Raw genomic sequence first — 13,152 nt, forward strand, 5'->3', positions numbered from 1 at the left:
AATGAATAGTTTGTGGTTTTTTATGAACAAGAAAAACATTTTTCAAATATTTATAAATTTTATTTTTTTAAAAAAAATGAATAACCCCCGTGTCTGTTTTTAGTCACCCCCGCCTAACAAATGGCTTTTGGATTCGAGCAAGTGTACTTCTGGCAATCATATGAATTTCTCATGTGCAACACGCACGACTATAACAGTAAGAATTTGGGGGAAGCAGGATATTTGATAACAATTTCTTAGGTATCTTTTTCCTTTCTAAATCACCAATTTAAGCATATAAAGAATCAGGATGGAAGTATACAAGATAACAAAACCCTTCCAATATCCATAAGCTATCAAATATATGCACAAGCAAATTAATGCTTCAAACAATGAATGTGGTATCTCAATCACCTCTGATTTTGCGCAGACTGAGAGCTCACTTCAGAAACAATTGATACTGGCTTAACATTGGCAAGGGAAATTGGTGTCAGTGGTGGAGAAGAAACACCTTCCAACTTTTCCACAACTTTTGGAGACTCCAAGAACTTAGATACATGTAATGCCATTGCTTTCTGGCTACTTGAGGGTATGGAGAAACTCCGAGAGACAATCAATGGGGGAATCGGAAGAGGGGATGCCGTATTAGATGCCATCGAAGGATTCTTATTTGTTGAAGTATGCTCTTGATTTCTAAACATCAACGGAGCAGAGTGACCAACCAAACCAGAGGATTTTGCAGGCTTGGTAGCAAAAGCATTTGGCGGCCGAGGAAGCTCATGAAGCTCGCTTATTCTAGGCGAGGAAACAAGGGGGGGTGAAGCAGTAGGGGATACTCGTGGAGATGTTTTCGTCTGAGGAACCGGTGCATGAGAAAGTAATCCAGATACTATTTGAGGAAGTTCGGTATAGGTAATGGGGCCACTGGAAGATAAAGCAGGCTTCGATGAAGAAGATTTACTACTTAACGGACCAGAGGAGGCTTGTGTTTTGATTTTCTTGGTATCAGAACTATTAAGAGTATCAAGCTGTGGAAGTGCAAGACCGTCTCTCAGAGGAGGGGGTCTCGTGGAGGCATTATTACTGTCACTCTCTTTGAGAAGTGACTGTGATTTTAAGACAGAATGCTCAGACAAGTGAGCATCACCATAATCTCTATCTTCTTTCTTCTGCTCCAATGGAGAAGAATGTGACAAATTGTAGGTTCGTCCACTGGGATTAGATGGTCTTGTACGGGGAGCGACGGAAGAAGAGATTGGGACCTTTGCATCAATAGGCGTGGGCAGCACATATGTGCTTGGCTGCCGAGCAGATGATTGCTGCACTTGTCTTATTCTTTCAGCTGGATCAATCTTCCTTTCTGGAAATATCGGGGCAGAAAAGCTACTTCCTCTCCGTTCCCTATGTGATGCCTGGTACTCTCCTGGGTTTTTGTCCAAGTTTACCTACAGTTCAAATATGCATAAAATTAATCTTAAAAGTTTAAAACAATGACTTCAATTGGCACAACCAAACATCAAAATCAGTAAAATGCCCATTATTCTAAAGATGCAGCAAACAGTTAAAGAGTAAGGCATGAGAAAGCTTCAATCTAAACTATACAACTACATCATCAGAGTCAAATCTATACTGCAATGGTTATAGGATCCAAACCTCTGCATTTTCCACTGTTGAAGCCTGGGGAAATGAAACATCAACATCATCTACCTGCAGAATAAACAACTATATCATCCATACATATATAAAATCTAACAATCGAAAAAACAGAGTACACAACTTGCAATATGATCATCAACTACACCAATTAAGACCATCACAGGTTACATGATTGATCAGCCAAAGATAAATGCTATATTGAAGGGATTTAAGTTGGAGGATCCAATCAGACAAATGGATCATCTGTTTTTCTTTTACAGCGGGTTCAGATTAGCCTTACTGGTCCAAATTAGTAGCATAAAGTAGATAAAATATTCTGATCATTATTTTTAAAAATAAAATATTTGCATTTATTTTCAACAATGAAGAGTAAACAAAAGTAGATAGAATATATTACAGCTAACGAATGAGAGCTGTGGAATGAAAAATTTTGTGATCTTAAAACCACTTAAATATGGGTTGAGTCAACCATCAGATATAATCGGTGGTTTAGCTCCTACCCAAAATCACCTTAGATTCAGACACACCCATAACTGGAGGAACAGAAAGCAAATGACCTCATCCCCCAATGTTGGTTTTCACACACTCCCAATCTGACAGGCATATTGGAGGATAAATTCAGTATTACCCCATAATTCCATTGAATCCAATGAATTTTAAGTTCATAAATCATCAATCCTCAGATTCAATTTTCTATGCATGTATCTCTCATGTAAACTGAAGAGTAACTTACTTTACTATGACTACAAGAGATCACAATTTCATTATTTAATAAACAAAGACGGTACCGAGTCAAGCCTAAAAACTTTTTCAGTTATGATAACCATGAAAAATAATAATTCATCAATTAGTTATTGGTCTATCTTCACAGCAAACATAAAGCACACACTTTGCATGCAGCCAATGTGAACACAATTGGACAACACCAGAACTATCGTTGACCATAATACCGGAATAAATTAGCTCTAATACACTAATTTTCTGTGACCAATAATATGAAAACCATATTCTACTTTCTAATAAAGGTAGACAATCCAAACCCTACTATTAAAAGATATGACCAGTTGCGTTACAGTATATCCATTCTAGCAACTGGGCTATGGCATGGAATCATGATTATGAGCTCATTCACTAAAGCATGGCCCATGGCTGAGAATAGATCCTTCAAAAAAAAAATCCTGATGCTAAGAAATTTTGTGAAAAACAGCTTGGTAAAAACTGAAAAATTAAGCATTCACAATCCAAAACACTTCTTTTTTTTTCTTTTCCTTTTTTTTTTCAATAAGAACAACGCAAAACAGCATAAATCAAAAGCAGAATTGTCATCCAACAATATGATTGAGAGTTGTCATAAGACAAGATAAAAATGCACATCACGACCATTTTCCATATGAATGAAACAAAAATCTCGGTGACAATAGGTCCTCACCTCCATTGATTTCCTTGACGTAGAAACAACATCAAGACCCTGCTTATTATCTCTGTAGTCAAAACTCAATTCCCCTGCCTCATTGGCATAATAGCTATCCTCACCATCTTCCCCATCATTATCTTCAAGTCCAGAGAATTGGTAATCTATATGTTGCCTTTCAGCAACCAATCTAACATGAGTGTCAACTGCCTCAAGTGATTTAAATCCTTTCCTAAAGAAATTCAACTGCACAGAGTGCAGAAAGCAAAGAAACCAAGGAAGCATATTAAGATTTGACTTATACAGAGTGAGAAGTCTAGGCAATTGACTTTCCTAGAAACAAATGAAATAACCTGAGCTGCATGGTGGCGAGCAGCCTGAGTTAGAAGACTTCGGTACTGCCCTTGTTTGAGAGATTTCAACCGAAAAACACACAGCCTTGCTTCTTCTTCATATTCATCATTGGCAGCTTGTAATTGCTGCTGCAATGAAACACTTTCACCTTTCCCACTTTTTGACTTTCCCTTTTCTCTTTGTTGTGCCATCACGTATTCACATACATTTCTGAAGATCACATATCAGATTCAGAAAACCGTTTCAGACAAACAGAAATAAGTCTTAGAGATACAAGGGCAGACCTTTTTTCATCGCATTGTCGCTTCATATCCTGAAACAGCAAACACAAAAGATGCCACTGAGCTGAACAACTTCGATAACAATATAACTACGCAGTCAAAGTGAATGGGTAGTGCAAAATGATGGAAACCTTCGTAGTCTAGGCAACAAATAGGTTGCCAAACAAGAGGTAAGTGAGCAGGATGTTCAGTGACCACCTGACATCCATTCTGCTTAACTAAGAAATAAATCCTACATCTAATATTCATGCAAAATTTGGCTGATTCATGCCATCGAACTATCATTGATGCTCATCAAGGCTTGAAGGAGCTACAAAATTTAGTTAAATAATGACTTTGTGCAAAAAGCTTTAAGGATCAGGACAAGATCATTACACAAGTGGAGCAGCACCAATATTCTAGCAATAATATATCCTCAGTCTAGAGTACATTAGTCCCTTATGTATGCATGCAAAATCATACATAGATAAACGACTGCTAAAGAACACGGTAACTCAAACAACTAACAGAGCAGGAATTGCAAATTCCTTCCCAACTCCAATAAACAAAAGAAAATCTGGGGACACTAATACAGTTTCTTAAACAACTATCAGCCCAAAAAATGAAAAGGAGCACAATATTTCACCAAGATGATGAAAACAAAAACATGGCTCCAAAGTCAGTCTAAGAAGCAAACAATGCAGCACCAATCTCTGCATATTTTACCAAGCCGTTATGCATGTGTGAACTAGTCTAAAACACCTCAAGAGTAACAATATGACCTATACCTGCATATGGGAATAATGTAGAAAGATCTGAGATATAAGCTAAACATATAGAATTGACGAGAACAAACCTCAACTGTACGAAGTTCATTGAGAAGAGATTCCGATGGGTTAGTGATTGTCAGGAATATATTTGAGCGCTGAAGTATAAATAACAGAAGTGCAATATCAGGATGGACACATTTTTGCAAAAGAATATGAAAAGCTATGCTACAATCTACAACATGACGATGAGCACTCACATAGTTATCGACAAGCTTTTGAAGTTCAAATTGCACTTCACCCAACATTAACAAAACTTTACCTGCAAATAAAATCACAGGAGAGAGAGCGAAACATATGTAATCTATAATACCTCAAAAGTTGTATTTATTTAAAACATTTGAAATTTCAAACTGATAAAAATAGGGACCTACATTATATCTGAATTTAACTAACAATCATCCAGTTATAATCATGCTAAACATATTGTTTTGATCGAAATGGCATTTTACTCAATAAAGGTAGAAGGGCACCAGGGCATTAGACTAGATTCTGCCATTGTTTTTTGGAAAGACAGTACAACATTTACCAGTGGATTACAAATCTAAAGGTGTAGTACATTTTATGCTACCAGTCTTTACCTTTATTTTACAAAATGAAAAGCATTATGAAGCTAATCAAAAATCAAGAATAGGCTAACAATTTCCAAATTAACTTGGGCTCGAAGTGAAATGAAAATCACAAACTCAATTAGCAATACAATGGCTTAGCTTCTCAGGTTTATAAAAGATTTACACTTCTTATAAATTAAGCCGGCCAGCATAATACCCCATTCTACATCTTACAGAAAATACCTACACCAAAATTTAACACAAATGATTGTTACATCGACATACTTCAAGAAAAATATATGTGTGTGTGTGTGTGTGTGTGTGTGTGTGTGTGTATGTATATATATTTGATTTACTTACGACTTTCTTCATCATCGTGCAATGAAGTTTTCTCCATCAGACAAGAACCCATTTCTTGCAATGATTCTGAGAATTCTGAAATCACAAATCATGTCAATTGAGAACGTATATGTCACAACATTATAAAATTGAACAAACTCCATAAGCTTACACAGACATAACTTTTAGCAAAAACCAATAACTTCCCTAACAAACAGAGTTTAAACAGGGTACATATGAAATCATCAGGGAATGACCTTAAATAGTATCACATCTATCTTGGATTTCGGCACATATGAATACAAACTCACTGTGTTACTTTTTATCAAGAAAATTTTGAAAAAACGCTTCCACATTTGGCGAAGTCTACAATTTAGAATAACTATTGCCGGAAACAGATTACATAAAATTTATACACAATCTGATAATTCAAAATATATATATATATATATATATATATATATATATAAATAAACAGGTAAAAGCAATCAAACACTACATAACCCAAAAGTTTAGCAGAAAATATTTACCATATGCACTGTTGGCCGTGGCAGCAGCTGCAGAGAGTAAGCTATCATAGCAATTTCGCATAACTTGCATATCCTACAAATCACAATACAAATTCTTAATTATATTGTTTATACAATATTCCAAAAAAATTAAAAGATATCATTGTAAGATACTATAATAAAATTGTAAAATAAATGAATTTGTTGCGTTAACAGAAAATTATACCTGAGCAGCCTGGTCGAGGTCATCAACCTGAGAGGAAGAAGGAAGAAAGTCGATTTTGTCCTTCGTATCGCTTTTGTGAAGTGCAAATCTTCGCAATTTGGAGAGCGAAGACTTCATTTCTCGCAAAACCCTAACACTGTGTGCTTGCCAAACAGATGCAGCAAAATTCTCTGCCTATTTTTTAAATTTCCTTTTTGATTTCTGAATTCTGAATGCTCCAACTTTGAATAAAAGAAAGAGTTCACTTGTCCTTTGTTTGTTTGGGTGGAAAAACGACTTTAAACAGATCAAAGAAAGAGAAATAATAATAATAATAATAATACTAATTGAAACGACGAATGTGCTGAAAAAAAATAACGCACAGGCAATTAGAATGGACATAAAAAATAAAAAACAAAGAAAAACATAAATTCTAAAATTTAAAACTTTTACGATCAAATTATTTAATAATGGAGTAATTTACTAAATAGGGATGTAACTTTGACTATTTGACTACTGTATTTCTTGAATTTTAGGGGGCACCAGAAAAGTAAAAACATTCAATTAAAAAGATATTTCTGTAGAATTTTTGAAAAAGTGGTATGACGTGGCAAGTTAAAAAAGGGGACGTGTAGGCGTGAGATAGTTATGGAATGGTGGTTACAGTTGTAATTGTACAAGGGAAGTCGTCAAAGTCAAAGATTGATGACAAGGAAAGAAGCAGTTATAGAAACGGAAACCATCTCATACTTTGACCGTTGGTGGTGGGTCAGATCTCCCTCGCTATTGAAATACCCTTTCTGCCCCTCCACTTTGTTCCAATTGATTACGGGTAAAACACAAAGTTTGATCCTCCGCTTATTTATATCGTGCTTGAATTTTATCCTCCGACTATCCACGTTATAATCAAAATTGTGATTTTATCTTTGACTGACCAATCTAACTTTTTTTTTTTTTTTTGTGAGGATAAGAATTAATTAATTAATCATCCTTTGGTGGGGCAGAAATTTAAGATTCATGTTAAGTCCACTATTTCCTTTGAGATAGACAACAATCATATGGGAATGTTATTTTATGAGAAAATCCTGTAAAATTTATATCTATATTTCTTAAATATATTTTTATTTTTGCTAAATTTTTACTTAAATATAAACATTCTTTTCTTATTTAACTGATTAATTGTAGCTAAATATCTTCAATTTAATTAATTGTCATTCTTTTCACAAAAGTTTACTTAAAATGTTATCTTTTCCAAATAATCTCTTTAACTTAACGTCACAATTAGTACTACGTTTTTACATATTTTTACATCCCTTCACGGTTCGATTTACTTTAAAGCCTTGTGGACATCATCATTGCGGGTATGCAATCTCATTTTTTTTTCCCGGCTTTATCATTCTATTCTGTCCTTAGTTCGATTTTATCCTTATTTCTTTCCAAATAATAGTCTTTTATATGGTTTTATTTTCTGGAGGAGGAAAAAAACGATAGCTCCTTGTTTGTTTGTAAAATTTCTATTATTGGTCTGATAGCAACTCAATTATCTTCTCCATCCAAATAAGTGGAGTCCCAAAAAATGAACTCTTTATTTGTCAGAACTATCTGCGAAGCCACAAATCTGCCTAAATCTATCTGCAAAATTCCACCTACTACTTGTAATTTTACGAGTTACGGGCAGATTTGACACTTTAAATTTAATTCTACTGCTAATTGCAAGTGAGTTTGGCGTTAAGAAAAAATCTGGTACATGCCTGCGACTATATTTGCCAACTAGCATCTTTTTTTTAAAAAAAAAATATTTATGTTTTTTATTTTAATCATAAAAATTACACTAAATAAATATAATCATAAATATATATATAAGCTGAAATTATTACTCATGTCCTAATCTTCCTAATTTTTAAACATAATACAGTAAGCTTTTAATAAATAAAATTTTATAATTTTCAAGTTTATTATTATTGATATTCTATTATAATTTGATAAATTTTATTTGTCTTGGTTTAATGACTTGAACCTAATGATTGCTTACTAAAATTGAATTTTTATCTATTTAATTAATCATTAATGGGACTTGTCCAAAATTTACTTGTTAATATTATCGACAGTACTTGTATATTGATTAAAAGACGGAGCAATACATTGATCTGAGTGATGATGATTTTCCTACAAAAAGAAACATTTTCTATCAAATTTATATATTTTTTGTATTTATTTTAATGTTGAAACTTTAATATCTCATTTACATTAATAAAATCTAAATCTAAGTACTTTATGTGAATTTTTTAGGTTATTGTTATAAATTTATAGTTTGAATTATATAATTTGAATTTTTATGTATTATTGAAAGTATTTTTTTTAATATTTGTGATTTTAAATATGAGAACCTACAAAAAAAACTTGTTGTGGGGTACGGGTGGGTTTGATAATTATTAAAACTTGCAACAAGCAAGTTCTTTTTTAAAAAATAAAAGCCCATGGTAGGTTGCAAAGCGGGTTTAGTAATGATAAACTCATATTGGGTGATATTCATTACCAACTCTATCTCGTACTTTAATATTATGTTGAAAGTTTTTAAACAACCTAGGAAAAAAAAGACGTGGATTTTAATTTTCTTTTTCTTTTTTCAATCTCTTAACCAAAATACTTTTATCTTACTTTAAATTTTGAAAGCCCTAACAAAAAGGAGAGGGAAAAAAAACAAAACAAAACAAAAGAAACCAGTGAAGGTCGGAAAATCCCTTGAACACTCATGGTTCGAAAATGTGTATGAGAGCATATATTTTTCTTTTCTTTGGAATGAATTTCCATGTCTGGCAAGTAATAAGAATTTGGAAAAAAATTTCCAGGTCTAAAAACCATTGAGCTAGTGTTCAAATCACGGAAGGCTTTTGATACATCTATCAATATTTATACAATGTAGCTTCAACAAAATACCGACCGAATTAGAAAAGAAAAAATGACTACAACAAATTTTGTATTTTTCTTCTTAGGTGGCGTTTGTTTTTTTGTCTGAAATCTGAATAGATCTGAATTAGTCTGAATTCTGAATAGATCTGAATGTCTGAATATGAATAATATGTTTGTTTTTTCGTCTGAATCTCAAAAAATAAGTATTAAGTTGTTTTTTTTTTCAATTTAAAAAACTGAAAATATGTACTTTTACATTTGTATCCTTATTAAATTGGAATGTCAAATAAATAATATATTAAATACCACAATATTTTAACATTTATAAGTAAAACTAATGATGAGATTATTATGTGGGGTAAATGTCTATGGGTGAGTTTTGGAATAGAAATGAAAAATAAATTATAAAGTAAGGATATTTTTTACATTAGTAAGTAATTGACTTAATTCAAATTTCTCCATTAAGTAAAAAACTAAAAATATTAGCTTATTTTATTAAGTCAAAATTATCTAAAAAGTCTCATTAAGTTATAAAAACAAACACCTTTAATTAACTTAATTAATTAAGTTAAGCACTTTAAGTCATTAAGTTAAAAAACAAATGCCACCTTAATTATCACTTTAATTAAAATAAAGGCTTCTTCATTAGATAATTATTTATCTTAGTCATCATTTAATTAAAATTAGGGCTCGCGCATTAGATTATTTAACTCATTAAATTAATTTGACATCAAATATGAAAGAATCGACCCGATTTGTTTGATTGATAATTACTCATTTATTAAAAAATTATAATATGTACATAGTACAAGTTTCAAGTTTCCATATTCTAGATAATACATCATTTTCCCACACTTTCAAGTAACAGAAGTTTAATTTAGATTTGTTAATTTTCTTTCCCTATAAAAACAAAAATATCCAATGAATCAGATTGCATTTGATTGAATCGTACTCTAAAGTCAAACTTAATTGTTTGAAATTCTAGAAATGACCGGTTAATATTAGACCACAATGATTTTTAATTATAACAAATCTTATAATATATCTAATTGTGAGCAGTGGACCAATCAATCCCGTAGTGCAAAATCGATAACCACTTTTAGTTAGCCTAAAGAAATTAATTAAGGAATAAACGTATGCCCTTGGACCTTAACTAATCAAAATTAATAACAGATAAATGAAAGGATATATGTAAGAGTTAGGTGAAAGTCTTAGCAGTCAATTTCTTAATCCAATAATTAAGCTCACTTCTTGAAGCATGAGTCGCTGGCACAATCACGGTTGCAGTCACAAGTTGGTGAGATTTTATATGGGTTACACGAACCTAATTAATGATTGACATGTACTTAGTTTATCCCTTAAGCTAGGCTCTAATTATTAATTAATTCGTTTCTTTCGCATGCAAAATACGACTTGAAGTAATTTACTTTTTTATTAATCAATCAAACCTTGCTAGCTAGTGAGAGTTGAACAACAATTCACGCTATTTCATTTAAAATTAAGAAAATGTGTTTAACAAATAATAGCTCTTAACAAGAGTATTTTCACAGACGCTGTATGACTTTAACCGTTTGCCTAAAATCTTTAAAAAAAAAAATAACACTGAACATAGACACTGCTCTATTTAAGATAACAATAATATAGATAATAGATGATAGTGTCTAGGAAGAGAAATATAATTACAAAAGTGATGGAGACAAAAAAAGAAAGTTAAAGAGAAATAATAATGCGTAGGTACCCGATACAAGTGGCTGTTTAATTTGAATAAAGACTTTCAATTTTGAATGGTCAAAAAGAAGTGTTTCTTGAAGCTCAAGGGATATGAAGGACGATTAGGCATTAGCACAAGAAAGTGACATTTTCAAAAGCCGCCTTTTTTAAATGGGAATTTAAATCTGTTCAGACTTTAGATTCAAGACGCATTGAGTGATTGGAGGGGGGTCCTGCTGATTATGGAAGAAAAGTCTTCAGGAAAAGCCATGTATCAAACCCTATTACAGAAGTTAATAATACACCAATTTTTTTAAAAGTCTTTAAGTTTTGGTAACAGTTTGAATTTATAGCTTGAAAAAGTAAAAGATTATCGCTACATTTCTCGTTTAATATCTCAACTTTTACCAGCTCAAGTGAGGTGACAATCGATCAATTAGATGATGAAATATCAATTGATTAGATGATGAAATAAAGTAACAAATAATTTATTAGTTATAAATTTGATAATCCAATGGATGAAAGTTATATTGATACTTAAAATGAAAATATTAGTACATTACTTGGTCTACTAGTGTTACTTAAAGCAAAATTATCGGTCTTAAATGTATACTTGTAAGCTTTTAATGTATGTTAATTGAGTATTGACGTATTGACAAAGATATGTAAATGTTAGCATGAAGAAGTTTTTTGTATTTTTGTAACGAAAATTTTTCCTCTTATGACTTGTAATATGAGCTCTCTTGATCCATGGTTAGGTTTCTCGAAATTTTAGAAGCATTTTAGAATTCTCTAACTTGTACATGTGTTTATATAATAATATAAAATTAAGAACTTATTATTTTTTATTTTCTTATTCAATAATTACCAATCAGATATTGTAATCAAATAACCCCACCTATATCACAGCAAATTCCTTCAAATCGGTAGGGTTAACGCATAAATATTTTTCTTTTCCAGAGCCCAAAATAGATGTTTAGCTTAAAAATAAAAATAATCTTCTTAAACGTGGATGGTAGCTCGTCAACAGTACAAGCACAGCAACTCAATAAGTGAGATTATGTGAGAAGATTATCATTGTATTACTCCTATGTTAAAGAAAATAGAAAAAAAAAATTGAAGAAAGATTAACTTAAAGTTTTTACATTTACTATATTCACCAGAAATGATAATCTGTTGGATAATGAAATAGAGTGTGTGATGATTTCATTGGGGAATTTGTTTTCTACTTTCTTGGTCTAGTTTCTTTAATGGTTATTAGAGGGGTACATATATGTATACAAATGTAACTTTTAAAAATAAAATTATTTTATTTTATTAATGACATGGTAAACTTTCTTTTACCCCCAATTAGAATGACAATCTTTTGTTTACATTGCAAAAGTGTGAAAACATCCATTTATTGTCAAGAAAACAACAAAAAAGTTCATCAATGCACCCCCTTTCCCATCATCTTTGAAAAAAGGGTAAATGTTTGTTTAATCTTTATATTTTCAGTTAAGTGTCCCTTCATTTAAAAAAAATACTTCAAGATACCTCTATTATTAAATATACTACACTCGTATCTTTTTTCTTTTCTTTTACAATAATACCCTAATAACAATATTTTTGGTGATACTAATAAAAAGAATAAATGATAATTTATCAAATTAACCTCAAATATAACATAAAATTTTCCATAAACTTTTTTATTTTTATTTTATTTTTAAGATTAATTAGGTAAATTAATTTTTTATAAAATAATTATTGGTAAGATTTTTGTAAGAATATTAAACATTACTTTAAGTTGGCTGATATTAATTTATTCATAAATAATTATTAGTAAAATTATTGCACAAGCATAAAAAAATACTAGTTTTTTTCACATTGATATTTATTGATTAATTTTCTAATTAACTTTTTTTATAGATAAATTAATTAATGTCAAGAATATTGTTGGAAGGTTATTATTTTGAAAGAGAAGAAAAAGTAAGAGTAAGAATGTAATATATTTAACTGCAGTGATGTTTTCAGGTATTTTTTAAAATATAAGGATTAAACAAGAACTTCAGTTAAGATAAAGGGACTAAACGAATATTTATCATTTGAATAAAAATAACATAAATTGAAGTTTTTTCATGTTTTTAATAAGTAAATTAAGTATTGTCATTTCAAATAAGGAGTAAATTAAAGTTTACCTTAGTTTCCACCGGCAAGTATATGAATAATGAGCAGTTAAGCACAAACTGAAAAACAAATTACTGAGGACATGTTAATCCTCTTTTTGTCTGATACCACAAATTTTAATTAAGAAAATAACAACTGAACATTTACATGAGAGAGGAGAAGGAGGAACATTTACAAAAAGGTTCGTCTTGACTCTGTCAGTGATAATTTTCAACTGATTGATTTTAGGAGATTTAATTTGATTTAATTCTGTCTTGTTGAAGCATAAATATTTA

At 31.1% G+C, this 13,152-nt stretch overlaps 1 protein-coding gene across 3 annotated transcripts; it reads right to left on the minus strand.

The window, feature by feature from the left end:
• Positions 1–151: 151 nt before the first annotated feature.
• On the minus strand, positions 152–6,470 carry LOC18052774 (uncharacterized protein At2g33490). 3 transcript variants are annotated; one of them, XM_006446939.2, is made up of 10 exons: positions 6,113–6,470; positions 5,908–5,980; positions 5,399–5,473; positions 4,688–4,749; positions 4,517–4,585; positions 3,685–3,713; positions 3,400–3,610; positions 3,065–3,292; positions 1,633–1,686; positions 153–1,424 (listed from the first exon to the last, which is right to left on the minus strand). In XM_006446939.2, the coding sequence occupies exons 1-10, from the start codon at positions 6,227–6,229 to the stop codon at positions 390–392; spliced, it is 1,953 nt and encodes a 650-aa protein (XP_006447002.1). In that variant the 5' UTR covers positions 6,230–6,470; the 3' UTR covers positions 153–389. The 3 variants fall into 3 exon arrangements, with proteins under 3 accessions (XP_024046215.1, XP_006447002.1, XP_024046216.1); XM_024190447.1 differs by lacking the exon at positions 1,633–1,686 and having other exon boundaries at positions 152–1,424; XM_024190448.1 differs by lacking the exons at positions 5,908–5,980; positions 6,113–6,470 and having other exon boundaries at positions 155–1,424; positions 4,688–5,281.
• Positions 6,471–13,152: the final 6,682 nt, after the last annotated feature.

This window comes from Citrus clementina, unplaced genomic scaffold (genome assembly GCF_000493195.1).
Source record: "Citrus clementina cultivar Clemenules unplaced genomic scaffold, Citrus_clementina_v1.0 scaffold_2, whole genome shotgun sequence".
Lineage (NCBI taxonomy): Eukaryota > Viridiplantae > Streptophyta > Magnoliopsida > Sapindales > Rutaceae > Citrus > Citrus x clementina.

Bases quoted from the DNA above. Each gene is read 5' to 3' on its own strand.
- LOC18052774 (XM_006446939.2), bottom strand. From the start codon at position 6,229: ATGAAGTCTTCGCTCTCCAAATTGCGAAGATTTGCACTTCACAAAAGC. The intron at 5,474-5,907 runs GTAAATATTTTC...TTGTGATTTCAG, and splicing joins CACGGCCAACAGTGCATATG to AATTCTCAGAATCATTGCAA. The intron at 1,687-3,064 runs GTGAGGACCTAT...TTTATTCTGCAG, and splicing joins CGTCAAGGAAATCAATGGAG to GTAGATGATGTTGATGTTTC.